The sequence below is a fragment of the Misgurnus anguillicaudatus genome, chromosome 24 (assembly GCF_027580225.2).
Source record: "Misgurnus anguillicaudatus chromosome 24, ASM2758022v2, whole genome shotgun sequence".
Taxonomy (NCBI): Eukaryota; Metazoa; Chordata; class Actinopteri; order Cypriniformes; family Cobitidae; genus Misgurnus; species Misgurnus anguillicaudatus.
Window position 1 is genome coordinate 21,465,494 of NC_073360.2, and position 16,212 is coordinate 21,481,705.

The window sequence follows — 16,212 nt, forward strand, 5'->3', positions numbered from 1 at the left end:
TGGGTGTGCTTGGGTGGCAAATTTAGGAAAAGTAGCCCAGTTTTGTACTGATCAGATTAAGGTGAAAGGTATTAAAAACAAATTTTTTCCACATTTGTCCCTATGATAATTTTAGGGTTAAAACCACTGTCCGAGTCGTAGCTGATGGCATAGTGGGCAGTGCTGCACCATATGGTGGAGATGCTCAAGGTTCTTACCCCTCTCTCTCTCCACCCTGCATTTTCTTGTCCTCTCCATTCATTCTGTCTATCAAATACAGGCAGACATAGACCAAAAAAACTTAAACCTGGACAACCCAGCCTCTCTGAGCATTAATTAACATTGGCCAAATTTGACCCTTGGGTTCTCTAGGGTTAAAAAAAACACTGTCCCAGATGTAATCTCATGAGGGACCATTGTTGCCTTTGTCAATGTATGGAAATTCTGACATAAATTGAAAAGTAATTAAACTGTAAATAAAAACCTTACCCAATTTTATTGTTAACGTATATCATTTAATAACATGTAGCAAAACAGAAAAGTGCTTTTTGTTCAAATCTAAGAGCTTCTTTTTATATTTTATTTACTGCTGCACAAATATAAACGAATAAACGGCATAACTTATGCATTCATTATTTATTTACTGTATTCTGTAATGAACAAAAGGAAAACACAGAAATCAAACTCATAGTTTCAAAGTCAAAGCTCACTGTTCAGAGTTCCTTGTATGATCTCATAACTGAGCTATCTTCTGGTGGAGAACAGCTTTCATGTCTGCACACTGTAAATTGTCGGCGATAGTGGTGAAGAAGTGTCGCGTGTTGAGTCCCTGCAGAGCAGTGCAGCTGTCGGGATAGGAGGAGAGCACGGTTTCATAGTGGGTCAGAATCTCAAGGGCACACAGGAATAGAGACTCTGGCTGGCCTGGTATCATCACCTGTACGTGCAGCACGTGACAGAAGAGTTGACTCAACACAAACAAGACTTCTTGACTGCAAAGTCCACTTTTATCCTCTGAGCTTGTTGGGGATTCTGTAATGGATGGCAAAGACAACTTTTCACTGACTGTGTTGATAATGCCCCTCATTGCGGTGGCATAAAGTCGCCCTGTATGCGCCCAACCTTGAGGTGACAGCCAATCAGAGCAGCTGGAACTACAGAGCAGCTGAAAGATTCGCAAAAGGAACACTGATAGACGCAACTCGCTGGAAAATGGTCTGAGGTCAAGTAATGGCAGAAAGTCAACATACTCTAAAGAGTATGGCACATAAAGCTTACTGGTCCGCAGGAGCTCTTGTAATACTTTCAATAGCCTTTCCCATTCACCAGCAGTGCACCAGGGGAGGATTTGAGACACTGCCACCAACAAGCCTTTGCTAAACATGTTAACATCATCTGGTTTCAGCAGGTTCAAAGAAAGAGACTCCATCAGTGTCTCATAAGCATGGTCTGACAGAGTACAGCACTCCAGCCATGCTAAAAGTCCAGTGCCTTGTCCATACTGAGCCAACTGCAGGCCGGACCACTCGTGTTCAGGAAGCTCACACACAGCCAACAAAGAGCTTGGGACTTCATACTTGAAATGGTCTCCCCAAACTGCCTTCAGACAAAAACGCACTGTCCAATCCAGATCCTCGACTTTACTGTACAGCCAAAACAGAGCTCTGGACCAGACGTCTGGTGCATTGGCCACCTCCTCCCCAACAATTGTCCCCAATTTGTGCAGGACAGACAAAAGCAGCTCTTTCGATTCCATAGAAACAAGTGTGTCACCCTCTACTGGCTGTTCCCAGCACCTACAACATTCATTCAAGAGCTGAGCTAGACAATATATGAGTGGAAATGGAGAGCAGCTCATTACCCAATGTATGGAGTCATTCTTGCTATCCTGAGTCAGGGCGGACTGCAGAAGACGCAGACACAACTCTAAGTTGCATGAGCTGGGAGCCGAAAAGAGGTGTGGTTGGACGAATGCACGCAAGACTTCTTCAGGAGGAAGGAAACTCTGCATTTCTCCTGATGATCCAGTAACGTTACACTTCATCATCTCAGTTAGGAACTGTAAAAACTGGTTCTCCTCTTGAGTCGAGGACAACTTGCTCCACACTGTTTCTTGTAGACATCTACACAGCAAGTTATCTGTGGTGTTTTTGTGAATCCCTGGTGAAGACATGAGACCTGGGAGCTGCTGAAGAATCTTAGCTATTAAAGTGTGAGTTTTAAGGTTGACCACAGCCATGTGGCAGCATCGGCGCAGGGCAGCTTCAGGGTTTTGGAAAGCTACTTGGGCCACGGCAGAGACGGCTGCATCAAGGGTGCTGTTTGTATTGCTCTGAATGATGCTGTTAAAGGACAAATTGAGCTCATCGGTGAAGCCTACAGTCAAAGAACTGGGCAGGAATCCATGAAGGCCTTTTCTGGATATAGAGAGTATTTGTGAAAGAGTTGCATTTTTTTCAGGTAAGGAAAGCTGGCAGAATATGTCCACAATAACATCCTTCAGCTGTTTGCAGTGCTGCATATCAGCATCGCTTTGACATTTGGCTATAAACGTGGAGATCAATGTCATCACGAGATCTTTTGTCCGAAACACACTCTTATTTCTCTCAAGGCACTTGATCCATTCAACCACACTGAAATCTTGGCTTAGTTTGGAGGCAAACAGTTTAGGAAGGCCTTGAAATCCCTTAAGATTATTGTCTATGATGATCATTGAAATATTTGCTAATTCTGAGACATAGCTCTCAGGGAGAGTAAACGATAAAGTAGCAAGTACTCCTTTCAAGCTTACTCTCAAATTATTCAGAGTTTGGCCATTTCCAACCAGGTCCTTAGCATGTGACGGCTGCTCCAGTGAGGCTAAAACTCTACATAGGCTCTCCTTCAGACGGATTGCCATGGGACTCGGATCATTGGTGGGCATCTTCAGAAGCCCCATAACATCCCAGGAGCAAATAGTCTCAAGCGTAACCTGCATGGCTTGGATGAACGTCATTCCACACGGCTTGGTTTCAGCAGGAGTGAGAGCAGCAGTGAGGTCTCTCTCTGCCTCACGTATGACTTCAACCAAGTCACAACCATTCATCGATTCATTTTTCTTTTTAAGGTTTACTGTGCGAGAGACATGTTGGAGTTTCATTTCTATTGGGAGGTCTGTAGCACCGCTTAACAGATAGTTGGTATACAGTGTGTCCAGGCAATTTGATAAGGCATGGTAACATATGTCAGGGGAAGTCATACACTCTTTGATTTTCCTTAGCCCTTCAAACAGTATATTTACCATACACATGGAGGTGAATTCTGGATCAGGTTTGAATCGTTTTGATGCCAACGGTGATGGCTCGGTTGCGGATGTCATCAAGTGTGAACACTGAGCTGTAAAGACCTGGTCCAAGGTATCGGGATTTCCTCTCCTCCCCTTCAATAGTTCCCACCACACCTCCAACAGTAGCTTAACATCTTCTTCAGTGCTGTTGCCTGTCACGTGATTTACCATCAGCTCAAGCTCCTTGCACCTTTCAAAGGGTTGAAAGCACAACAGCAGCTCCACATAAATAGAGGAGAAGCTCATTGACTTCACCAGCTCAAACAGGACAGTATGATTTATCTCAGGAAGACTGTTCTGTACAGCAAATAACGGGTCATTCTTCCATCTAATATCAATGTCCTCACTGTCTCTCATTTCCAGGACTTTACTCCACACGATACAGAGAATCTTCTTTTTCCAGTATAGTCGGTCTTTGGAGTTTTCCAGAGAATTTCCGCATATCTCTTTTACTGCGTTAATGATTGGACGTCCGATCTGCTCCCAGTCCTCTTTTTTCAGGGAGGACAGAGGCTCGGGTTGACATATCTGATTAGCCAATAAGAACCCACCCTGCAGGACAGCAGTCTTCTCACAACTCAGCCATGATTCTAAAAACAGAGCAGGTTCATCAGATTACGCTTCTTTCAGGTATGACAAATAACTATCACATATAAGCTGTGTCCCAATTCAAAGGCTGGATCCTAAGAAGGATGCGACCTTCGAAGATGAGGACTTGGTCTTCGAAGGACGCAGCCAACGTTGGGATAAAATACAAGCAACAGAACATATAAAACTGAGTCAAAAAGTTAAACCAACATCTTAAAGATAATGATATATGTGTGAAATAAAAAAGTCACAAACTGAAACAGGAAGTGTTTCTGGACCAGTGTTGTTTCCATCTTTTGAAATGGCCTATACAAAATTATGAATTCATATTTCAACTAAGAAATACAAATGGAAGCATGGTTGTTTATTGGGACCAAACGTTTTTACATTTGCATAAAAATTATTTCAATAATAATCTTTATATTAAAACGTTTTCCAGATAACAACATACATTTATTCAAGTCTATGCAAACTTTTCACTGGAAAATGTGTAATGTGTTACCTTTCCACATGAAATAATACTGTAGTTTACTTTTGCCTTTACTATAGTAAATTGTGGTAAAAATTCCCTGATACTAGTGTTTATAGCCTTACAATAGTAAAGTATACAGTTTCAATTCAGTTCACTACAACATAATACAGTAGTAGGTAGTAGTAGTGACAAATAGTAATTAAGTTACTATAATATCCTTCAGTGTGTACTACAATTTACTACAAGTCACTATAGTAAACATGAATGCATATTACAGTATTTTTCATGTGGGCTTATAAACCGTTACCAAGGTAACAAGTTACATTGATACAGCCAAATTAAAACTGATCAATGTTGTGAATATATCTAAAAAAAACATGCTAGATCCGTTTTGTCATTTGTGGTCGGATGTAACTTTACATTTACTTTCCATCACGTGCATATTTAATACAATGGTTTGATTGTAATAATAATAATCATGATTACCATTTTTCATTGGTAAGGAGATAGCATTTCACATAAAGTTATAACATTTCACATAAAGTTATACAATTTTACCACGTAACGTTACCCTAAAAGACTGAAAACATATAGTAAAAACTAAATTCACATACGTATTGCATGCTTTATTAAGACTGTTACTGTTTATTACTGTCTTACCTTGGTCCATTATTGCTTTGTTTGAAGTAGTGTCACCAGTTCAAGTAATTCATCTCCAATTCATTGAATGACCAGGCCAACAAAGTATTACGACCGTTACGATGCGCTACAAAATATGATGTCTTCAATTATTAGATGTTTCTTACGTATTATTTCCGCGAATTTTGTTCAAACATTACTTTTAAGTGTTAATGTCTTACACGTTTCTCCTCATACATGAATTTAAATGAAGAGCGTGCGTTTGCTTCCGTGTCAACGTGCACAGATGAAGAGAGAAAAACGTGCCCCCGTTTCTCTGGCGCCATCACGCGGTCAATGACTTGTAGTTTCAAAATGTTTATGTTACTGTCTTACATTGTGTATTTTAATGTCTAATATATTGAGCTTTATCAATTTACTTTATTATCTATTTGCAGTGATTTAATTTTAACTGAATGTGTAATCTCATTTAAAGGCGTTGGTGTCGTTACTGGTGCAGTACGGTTAACGTACCGTGAAACAGAAACAGAAAGTGCGTTTGTATGGTGCTTTTAAGAAAGTTCAAGCTGTCCTAAGGACGACAATAAACATTATGGTTTGGAGTTTGGGGCCTTTTATTATTGCGATTTTATGCTTAGGTATTGATATAAGGTTAAATTGTTGTCGTCAAAACATTTTCTCTTTGCTTCTTGTTACTGTGTAATGATTCCTCAAAGTTCAGTCGTAGCTAACAAGGTTATAAAATTGTATTAGCCTATAAATGTAAAATTATCAAGTTACACAGTGACTTTATTTATAGTATTTTAAAACAACTACGAAAATCCTATTAATCCTATTTCCTGTTTATATTACTTCTTTTTTTACATATTTGTTTACATTTGCGATTAATTACGAGCTCTTTCTTTCTTAGGTGTAAATGGATCTGTTGATGTTCAGTGGCTTCCTTGTGAGTTTGTGGATGAAAAAGTGCACGTGAATGAGAAGGGCCACATTGAGACTCAATATATCTACAGAAAGGCGGTGATTCAGTTTGGTAATGTTGGTGACAGCCCTTTATACCCCACTATAACCTTTCTTGTTACTGGTAAGTAAAGATTCCCATACATTGTTTAACCTATAAATTCTTTGTTCTTTAAATAATGAGATCTATAACTCTATATTTGTGATTGTCTCTTGTGCAGCTTCTAAAGTAGACATGAGGCGTTATGTGGAGGGAGCCGAGGACGCATTAAACTGTGAGATCCGTAGATACAGCACAGCAGATAAAGGGCATGTAAAGCGATGGCCTACTATGGGAGCACAAGAGTATGATGTCTGGTTCAGCTGTACTTTACGTCATAAAGGCGAGTTCATCATCACCACTTTCCTCAGACACACACCTTCTGATCCTGCAAAAGGACAGGTGGACTATCTACAATGGCTACCAGTTAATGATAAAGATCTCCTGACAACATCAAGTAAACATAATGTCTCCACATTTGTTTGTTAGTAACAATTAAATTAGAGGGGTGCTGTAATGCTTTTTCAATGCTTTTGACAGTGTGTCCCTGGTTATTTCAAGGCACTGTAAACTTATGTCACCACAACGGAAGGCCCGCCTCTCCCGTCATTCATTTGGACAATGGAAAAAACGTGAATCAAGTCAGGTGCTTATCGTTCAGAGTTTACCAAAAACTGTGTGATCCGTCCCTTAGTGTGTAATGTTGCTGTTTGAGCATGAAAAAGATCTACAAATCACTTTTTTAATACCTTTTATAAACTGCAATAAATAGCTCATGGGGCCTTCAACATGCTTCCAAGCATCCAACACACCCTATACCATTACCAGCAGTGCTGGTTTTCTCATCAGGTTTATCAGCATATGTGTCTTATGTGTCTTCCAGCTGCGATGGTTGTCCTGACAAGGACCCCTTCTGTAGAAGTGGGGTTTCTGAAGGTGCCGACTCTAGACTGTCAGTTTGCAGTGGATCACAAGAATGCCAACATAACAGTGGATTGGAAACTTCAGAGAAGTCACGGGAAACGCAGCCAGCTGTTTAGCTACACCAGCCGTACAGGGACATCTGATGGTACAGGAGTGTCCGTCAAAGCCATCGGTGTCGGAAACGCCTCCTTTAAACTTTCACCCACCAGAAAAAATTCAGAGGGCACTTACATCTGCTCCATTCTCGTCCCTCCTCTTCATGGCAGCCATAATATACTTCTTCATCTAAGAGGTGAGATGTCAACACTTTTTTTTTAATCGAAGACAATATTTGAGTTTAGGTTTAGTGTTACTTATTTCTGTATTACCTTCACAGAACAACCCCGTGTGTCTTTGAATGTGGGCTCTACGTTGTCTCTGACACTTGGTGAGGGGCATAAGGTTGCGTGTGATGCAGAAGGATACTATCCAATGGATGTGAACATTGAATGGTTACGAGAACAAGTCAGCGACAGCCCCTCACCTGTGTTCCTGAAAAATGCTTGGCACTCCAGTCATCGGTTTCACCACAATGGCACATACTCGCTCTCAGCCTTTCTTCAATTACAGCCTGGCCTGGAGGACTCAGGATATAAGTACACTTGCGAAGTATCCCATACGTCTTTGCTTGTTCCCATTCGAAAAAGCTTCATCCTCTCAGTCACAGGTAAATAAAATGCAACACAAAATTTGAAATTATTGAAGAAATTATATAATCTTTGTATTCACATCCAAATTTGCTAAAGTATTTAGGAATTAAAGCCGTCTAATATGTAGCTCCCACTTTTTTAAGGGGTCAAAAGTAATAAGACAGTTGACTTTAAAGTTGTTTTATGGACAGGTATTGTCTGTTTGTTAAATAATTTCCTCATAAATGACGGATGTTAAAGGTCCGGAGTTAATTTTAAGCGTGACATTTGCATTTGGAAGCTGTGGCTGTGAACCCACATCGTGTGGTTTAGTGAGATCTCCATGCAAGTGATACAGACCATATTTAAGTTTCAATAACACAACAAATCCACCAGAGAGATAGCAGGAATATATATATATGTAACAACAATATGTATAAGAACTTTTCAATGCCCTTCTTTTGATCACAGAACCTGATTTGACTATGTGGTATATCGAAATCATTGGACTTAATGGTGTAATTTTAGGAATTGTGTTTAAGCTGCTGTGTCACTTCATTCCTTGTAAGTCATTTTTTCTTTATAACTTCTGGTGATTTATTGCACATCCCTCAATTTTATTCTTCATATACAGCATGCTGCAAACTCTAATGCTCATAACATTTTCTCTTTTTTTTAGCTCGAAAAGGTGCCTTTAGGGTGAGAAATTACTATAGAAAAAAATGATACCAGCATAATTTGTGCAAATTATTTAAATGATCTTTAATTTGAATAAGATGAATGGGGTGATGTTTGTTAATGTGCACCAGTATGTGAATGTATTGGCATGTGTGAAAGTATGATGTAAGTGTACAAGTGTTTATTTGCCATATGTACAGCGACACATACTGTATGTTTAGACTGTGCGTCTTGTGTGCAGAGGTTCTGAGAGCACATGCCTGAAGATTGGAAACCGAGAGCACCTCCTCTTCTCTCTCACTGCTTGTGTTATAAGATCAGGTCAAATCTTATGGTTTGTGATGTTTACAATAGCCTGTTAAAACCCTAACTATTTTTATAGGCTCCCATGACAGAAATAAGACCTTTCTGTGTGTAAATTTAGAAGATTCACTGCTTTGAATGCACTTTAACACAATTATGAAATCATTCACTTTTTAAGTTAATTTAATTTATTTAAAAAAATATGCATTTGTTTTCAAACACGAATGAGATACACACTATAAATCGTGAATTTCCATGCTAATTTATGCAAGATATAAAAACTTTTTGTGTGGTTAACAAAATTGATTTAATAAAAAGAAAACTTGGTAAGACTTTACAATAAGGTTGCATTTGTTAACAATAAGTTAATGTGTTACCTAACATAAATTTAGCATTTACTAATATATTATTAAAATCAAACATTTAAACTGTTAACATTAGTTAATGCACCATGAACTAACATGAACAACTGGATTGACATTAACTAATATTGACAAGAAGGAATAAATGCTGAAAAACGGCATTGCTCATTGTTTGTTCATGTTAGTTAAAGGTGCAGTGTGTAATTTTTAAAAGGATCTTTTGACAGAAATGCAAAACAATATACAAAACCATATTATCAGTGGTGTATAAAGACGTTTTTATAATGACCCGTTATGTTTTATTACCTTAGAATGAGATGTTTTTATCTACATACACCGAGGGTCCCCTTACGTGTAAGTCGCCATTTTGTGCCGCCATGTTTCTACAGAAGCCCTTAACGGACAAAGTTTTTTTTTGCTAAGTTGTCTCCGTCAATTACATGTTTTTCCGGTGGCGGCTACTGTAGCTTCTCTATGCGTTTCAAAAGCGAGGGGTGAGCAGTGGACTGAGCTGTTGGTTGCAATTCGCAACCTCACCACTAGATGCCGCTAAAATTTACACACTGCACCTTTAATGCATTTACTAATGTTTACTACAACCTTATCGTAAAGTGTTACCTAAAATCTTTGAAGGAACATCATGTATGAACTTTAATTTTTTTATTTTTGTCAATATGTTGAGCAATAAAATATGTGTGTTGAAAACACTTTTACACTCTCAGGATCGTTCTGTCATTTTTCTGTTTTAATTTATTTTTACACTGTTTATTGTTATGATCTTGTCAGCTTTTATGTGTTTCGTGTGACAGGGTCATGGCAGCCCTCACTGTTGTCTTGTTTTGTGTGGAGAGTCACGTGGCCTGTTTATGTTTTGTGTACCTCGTGCTCTCCTGTCTTAAGTCTTGACCCTGCCCTCTCGTTTCCTTGTTAATTATTCATTATTAGTTTGCGCCCTTTACCTGTGTGTCCTTGTAGTTCTACCCTATTTTAAGCCATTGTGTGCGATGTCCCGTGTCGGATCATTGTGTGTATGTGTCACGTTTGACACCGTCATGGGTCCTGTCTTGGTTTGCCTTGTTTTATGTAATCATTTATATTCATGTCTTGTTTACCCCCTTGAGGGTGTTTCTGTTATATAATAAAAGTCTTTTTGGTTGAGAGCTGTCTCCACTTTTTTTTCCCACATTTTTATTTAGTGGCATTTATATGATAACATGATACATTGTTGTTAAGGCCGACTACATCTAGTAAAAAGTTTTCGGACCCATGAAGCGGACCGGGACCTCATTGCTTTCAATCTCAAAAAGAAATCAAACTACAAAAGAACCCAAAACCGAACTGTGGTCTGAGTACGTTTCGCTTTTGGTTCCTAGAGCATTTGGAGGGCTCAAACGAACTAGGTGTGAAAACACCCTCAGAGTTGGTTGAACCTCCTAATTGAAACGGGCCCCCTCGTCTGAGGTTATCGAGATTTCCTCTTCTCAGAAAACTGAAATGAAAACAAACTATCTTACAGGGAAACCATAGTTGCGTCACCTGCTGTTCCCTCTCAATGTACTTGTCAGCAGGTCACATCAGAGACATTTCTGACTTGTTTAAATAAAAATGGAATCAGAATTAAAGAGAAAGAAGGATGCGTTTTGAGGCTACATTTTAAGGATCCTTCGAATTGGGACGGCCTTACTAGCCTTCAGTCGTGCTGCTGTGATGCAAACAGTCCAGGAATGCAGCCTACGAACTGGGACACAGCCATACAGTAGTAGCATGTAAACCCTAACGAAATTTAACCATGGTTTTACTACAGTTAAAACTAAAAACATGGTTAGTATAGTAAAACCATGGTAACCGCAAAATAACCATGATTTTGACAAACATGGTTTTTAAAAAACATAGTTAAACTATGGTTAGTATAGTAAAACCATGTTTTGCTGATAGTAATCAATAGACCAAAAAAACATTTACTACACTTTTACCACAATAAAACCATGGTTTATTTTCATAAGGTAAAGTTTGGATGCACAACTCAATGTTTTTTTACTTACAAAGTTATGAATTCATATTTCAACTATGAAACACAAATGGAAGCATGTTTGTTTATTGGGACTAAAAATTACTTGTATGTAAACACAATTAACATTCGCATAAAAATTATCATAATCAATCATAATCTTTTAATATTAAACGTTTTCCAGATAACAATTTATTCAGGAGTATACAAACTTTTCACTGGAAAATGTGTAATGTGTTACCTTCCCACATGAAATAATACTGTAGTATACTTTTGTCTTTACTGGGAAATTCCTTGATAGTGTTTATAAACTTAAAATAGTCAAGTATACTACAGCGTTCACTACAACAGAATACAGTAGTAGGCAGCTGACAAAATATAGTAATTACTATAATATCCTACAGTTTAAGTATATACAGTTGGCTAAAGTTCACTAAAGTAAACATTAATGTATATTACAGTATTTTTCATATGGACTTATAAAATGTTATAGGCAGCTAACTAAAACTGAGCATTTAATGAATATTGGATCTAAAAACATCCGTTCTGTCCTTTATGTTTTGATGTAGGCCTAACTTTAATTTTAATGACGTATGTAAACCCAAGAGAAATTCCCAATTCAAATTAATCCATACAATGTATTTCAAATATTTTCCAAGATCTCTGTTAACAAGCTAAATACTATTTTTCTTTTCCCATAATTCCTAAAGCCAAGCAAGTACACTTTAAAAACTTGAATGATATTTACTCATCCTTAGAATTGCTGTGATTCTGAGATTGAATCAACAGTACATTTGTTTTATGTCTGTTCATATAGTAGTGCTTTATGGTCTGGTATGTATGAGTGATTAAAGATACAATTGTCCCTATATCTTAATTCTCTAAAATGATATTTTTGGTACACTAACAGGAGATAAACAAATTCAATTTCTATTGAACAATTTGTTTGTAATGGGGAAATTTAACATTCATGTAAGTATATAAAAATGAAGCCACTGTTTTCTGTTTTTCAAAAATAATTTTTGATTTACTGTAAATCTTTAAATAGAGTAAAACTGGAAAGTGAAATTATGTTAACCTGTTGAAAGACTTTTATGCCTAAATGTACTTATTTATTTATTTTAAATTATTCTTATTTTGGTTTTTATCTGTCTTTAAGTTACTCCTTTCTTTAAATTGTGCTTTGTTCGTTGAGACTCTTAACCATATGCATAATATTTTTTTGCTTCCGTGTTACGTCCACGGTTTCTCTGGCGCCATCTCGCGGTCAATGACTTATAGATTTAAGAATGTTTATGTTATTGTCGTTCATTGCGTATTTTAATGTCTAATATCTTCTTAAGCCTTATTAATTTACTCTATTCTCTATTTGCAGCAATTTAACTTTAACTGTGATCCCATTTAAAGACGTCCGGGTCTAGGATTTCACTGGTGCAGTACCCGGTTACAATGAAACGAAACAGAAAGTGCAGCTTGCTTGCATGGCGGTTTTAGGAAAGTGGAATGACTGTCCTAAGGACGACAATAAACATTATGGTTTGGAGTTTGTGGGCTTTTATCATTGCGCTTCTATGCTCAGGTATTTAAGGTTAAATTATTGTCGTCAAAACCTTTTCTCTTTGCTTCTTACTGTGCAATAAGTTCAGTCGTAGCTAACAAGGTTATACAATTGTATTGCAAATGTAAAATGACCGAGTTACACCGTGCCTATATTTATACTATTTTATAATAACACGAAAATCCAATTAATTTCATGAAGCTCGCGTGTTTGTATTACTTATTTTGTTAAGCGTTGGTTTTACATATTTGTTTACATTTGCGATTAATTACGAGCTCTTTCTTTCTTCAGGTGTAAATGGATCTGTTGATGTTCAGTGGCTTCCTTGTCAGTTTGTGGATGAGAAAGTGCACGTGAATGAGGAGGGTCACACAGAGACCCAGTATGTCCACAGAGAGGCTGTCATTCAGTTTGGTAATGTTGGTGACAGCCCTTTATACCCCACTATAACCTTTCTTGTTACTGGTGAGTGAAGGTTAACCCATTTTCATAGTATTCAAATTCTTTACATTTAATGAGATCTATAACTGTGTGGTTATTTGTTGTCTCTCGTGCAGCTTCTAAAGTAGACATGAGGCGTTATGTGGAGGGAGCCGAGGACGCATTAAACTGTGAGATCCGTAGATACAGCACAGGAGGGATTGTAATGCGTTGGCCTACTATGGGAGCACAAGAGTATGATGTCTGGTTCAGCTGTACTTTACGTCATAAAGGCGAGTTCATCATCACCACTTTCCTCAGACACACACCTTCTGATCCTGCAAAAGGACAGGTGGACTATCTACAATGGCTACCAGTTAATGATAAAGATCTCCTGACAACATCAGGTAATAGTCAAGCAACATAATGCATTCACATTGCTTATTAGCTACTGTATTGTGCTTTAATGTATACCAGCAATAGTGTATCATCGGCATATGTGTTTTCCAGCTGCGATGGTTGTCCTGACACGGACCCCTTCTGTAGAAGTGGGGTTTCTTAAGGAGCCGACTCTACACTGTCAGTTTGCAGTGGATCACAAGAATCCCAATGTAACAGTGGAATGGAAACTTCAAAAACACGGAGAACGCAGCAAGCTGTTTAGCTACACCAGCCGTACAGGGACATCTGAGGGTACAGGAGTGTCCGTCAAAGCCATCGGTGTCGGAAACGCCTCCTTTAAACTTCCACCCACCAGAAAAAATTCAGAGGGCACTTACATCTGCTCCGTTCTCGTCCCTCCTCTTTATGGCAGCCATGATATACCTCTTAGCCTAAGCGGTGAGAAGTCAAACCTTTTTTTATTTAAAGAGAATATTTGAGTTTAGGTTTAATGTTACTTGTTTCTGTATTAACTCCACAGATCAACCCCGCGTGTCTTTGAATGTGGGCTCTACGTTGTCTCTGACTCTTGGTGGGGAGCAAAAGGTTATGTGTGATGCAGAGGGATACTATCCATTGGATGTAAACATTGAATGGTTACGAGAACCGGTCGGCGGCAGCCCCACACCTGAGTTTTTAAAGAATGTTCTGTATTCCAGTCATCGGGTTCACCAAGATGGGACATACTCGCTCTCAGCCTTCTTTCTTTTGCAGCCTGGCCTGGAGGACTCGGGTTATAAATACACCTGCAGAGTAACCCACAAGTCCTTGCTCACTCCTATTCGCAAAAGCTTTATCCTCTCAGTCACAGGTAAATCGAATGTATTACAAACATTCTCACAAAAGCTCTTTTATGGATAATACAAGTATCCTATAAATTAAATATTATATTAATAACGACCACTAGGTGGCATGTGTGATGTTGGATATGTAACACTTTCTATATGCACTTTTTTGACCACAGAACCTGACTCGACTATGTGGTATATCACAGTCTTTGGATTTATAATTGTCATGTTGGTGGTTTTGGTTTGGCTGCTGCCTCAGTTCTTAGCTGGTAAGTAATTTGTTCAAAACTTTGATTTATTGCCCATCTCTCATTTTGCTCATTTATTATTTATATTCTATAGTTTTCTTACGCAATATTCTCTTTGCAAATAAATGCAATTTCATAATTTTACTTTCTTGTGCAAAGTCTAATGCTCATAATGTTTTCTGTCTTTTCTCTGTCTCAGGTCGAAAAGCTGCAAAAAAGGTAATTACTATGAAAAATAATAACTGTGCTACAAGCATCCTTTGTGCAATTATTTGAGCAAATGACCTCAACTGTACATGATTTAATGTGAATAAGATGAATGGGCTCTCTGTGATGTTTGTGCACCAGTATGTGAATGTATTGGCATGTGTGAAAGTATGATGTAAGTGTATAAGTGTTTATTTGCCATATGTACAGCGACACATACTGTATGTTTAGACTGTGTGTCTTGTGTGCAGAGGTTCTGAGAGCACATGCCTGAAGATTTCAAGAGCGACGCCATGGAAACCGAGAGCACCTCCTCTTCTCTCTCACTGCTTGTGTTATAAGATCAGGTGTTTTGAAACTGGGAAGTGTGATGTTTACAAATGCCTGTTAAAGTTATTTTTTAGGCTCTTTTGACAGAATTTATTAAGGCCTTTCTGTGTGCAAATGTGAAAGATTCACTGCTTTGGAAATACAATTATAAAATCATTGAAAATCAAAATAATTTTTTAAAGTTATTGTTTTCAGACACGAATGTAAATGTAAAAATGTAAGAAATAACGTAACGAAGAAAAATCATGAATTTCCATGCTAATTTATGCAAGATATAAAAACTTTTTGTGTGGTTAACTTGATTTAATAAAAAGAAAACTTGTATCATTTACAAATATAAAAACTTTTTCTAATCTTTGAAGAAACGGCATACTTGAACTTTCATTTTATTATTTGACTTTGAGAATATGTTGGGCAATAAAATACATGTGTTGAAAACACTTCTACACTCTCTGGATCGTTTCCACATTTATTTTCTATTTATATAAGATAAATCTTAACCAAAGTTGTTTTATCTTTGACAACATCACACGCATTCACACCTTTCTCTCATACATCTCTCCATAGGCCACCTTTATATAAATATAATAATTAAAAAATAATAATAATAAGCCAGATTTAAAGAGATAGTTCACCCAAAAATGAAAATTCTGTCATCATTTACTCGTCCTCATGTTGTTTTGAATTTGATGAATTTGTATTTTTATTTTGATGAACACAAAAGAAGATAATTATAAATGATGGTAAGCACACAAATGATTGCAGCCATTGCAGTAAAACAAATATTGTGGAAGTCAGCTGTGTTCATACCATCATTTATTAAAATATCTTCTTTTGTGATCATCAGAACAAAGAAATTCATACAGATTTACAACAATATGAGGATGAGAAAATGATAACAGAATTTTCATTTTTGGGTGAACTTTCTCTTTAAATCTGGTTTATTTTTATTTATTATTATATTTGTAGAATTTTGTAACCAAAATTTTTGGGTGAACTATCCCTTAAATCTCAAAAACACTGTTTTACTGGGTAAATTTCATATTCATAAAGCCAGAACCATTCATTCTAATTTTATTATTATTAATTAATTATTTTTTTCATTTAATTTTCAGAATTTTTTGGGGGGAGGGTGAACTATCCCTTAAATGTCCAGACTTATCGACCTGGAGCAGGGCAGATGGGCCTCAGTTTGCAATACATTAAAAAAAATGTAATAAATAAATAAATTACGGCCTCAGTTTTACGCCCCTGATGTTCCTGATGCGTCCTGT

General features: G+C 37.5%; 2 protein-coding genes across 5 annotated transcripts; one reads left to right on the plus strand and one right to left on the minus strand.

The window, feature by feature from the left end:
- Positions 1-600: 600 nt before the first annotated feature.
- Positions 601-5,257, minus strand: gemin4 (gem (nuclear organelle) associated protein 4). Its single transcript, XM_055196544.2, has 2 exons — positions 5,025-5,257; positions 601-3,894 (listed from the first exon to the last, which is right to left on the minus strand). The coding sequence occupies exons 1-2, from the start codon at positions 5,032-5,034 to the stop codon at positions 713-715; spliced, it is 3,192 nt and encodes a 1,063-aa protein (XP_055052519.2). The 5' UTR covers positions 5,035-5,257; the 3' UTR covers positions 601-712.
- Positions 5,258-5,435: 178 nt separating this feature from the next.
- On the plus strand, positions 5,436-15,378 carry dhrs13b.2 (dehydrogenase/reductase (SDR family) member 13b.2). Of its 4 annotated transcripts, none has more exons than XM_055196556.2 (8): positions 5,436-5,641; positions 5,914-6,087; positions 6,185-6,460; positions 6,887-7,219; positions 7,304-7,633; positions 8,124-8,159; positions 8,275-8,294; positions 8,515-10,090. In XM_055196556.2, exons 1-8 carry the CDS (start codon positions 5,596-5,598, stop codon positions 8,521-8,523), a joined length of 1,224 nt encoding a protein of 407 aa, XP_055052531.2. In that variant the 5' UTR covers positions 5,436-5,595; the 3' UTR covers positions 8,524-10,090. The 4 variants fall into 4 exon arrangements, with proteins under 4 accessions (XP_055052531.2, XP_055052529.2, XP_073718913.1 ...); XM_055196554.2 differs by having other exon boundaries at positions 5,442-5,641; positions 8,067-8,159; XM_073862812.1 differs by lacking the exon at positions 8,515-10,090 and adding an exon at positions 14,860-15,378 and having other exon boundaries at positions 5,443-5,641; positions 8,067-8,159.
- Positions 15,379-16,212: the final 834 nt, after the last annotated feature.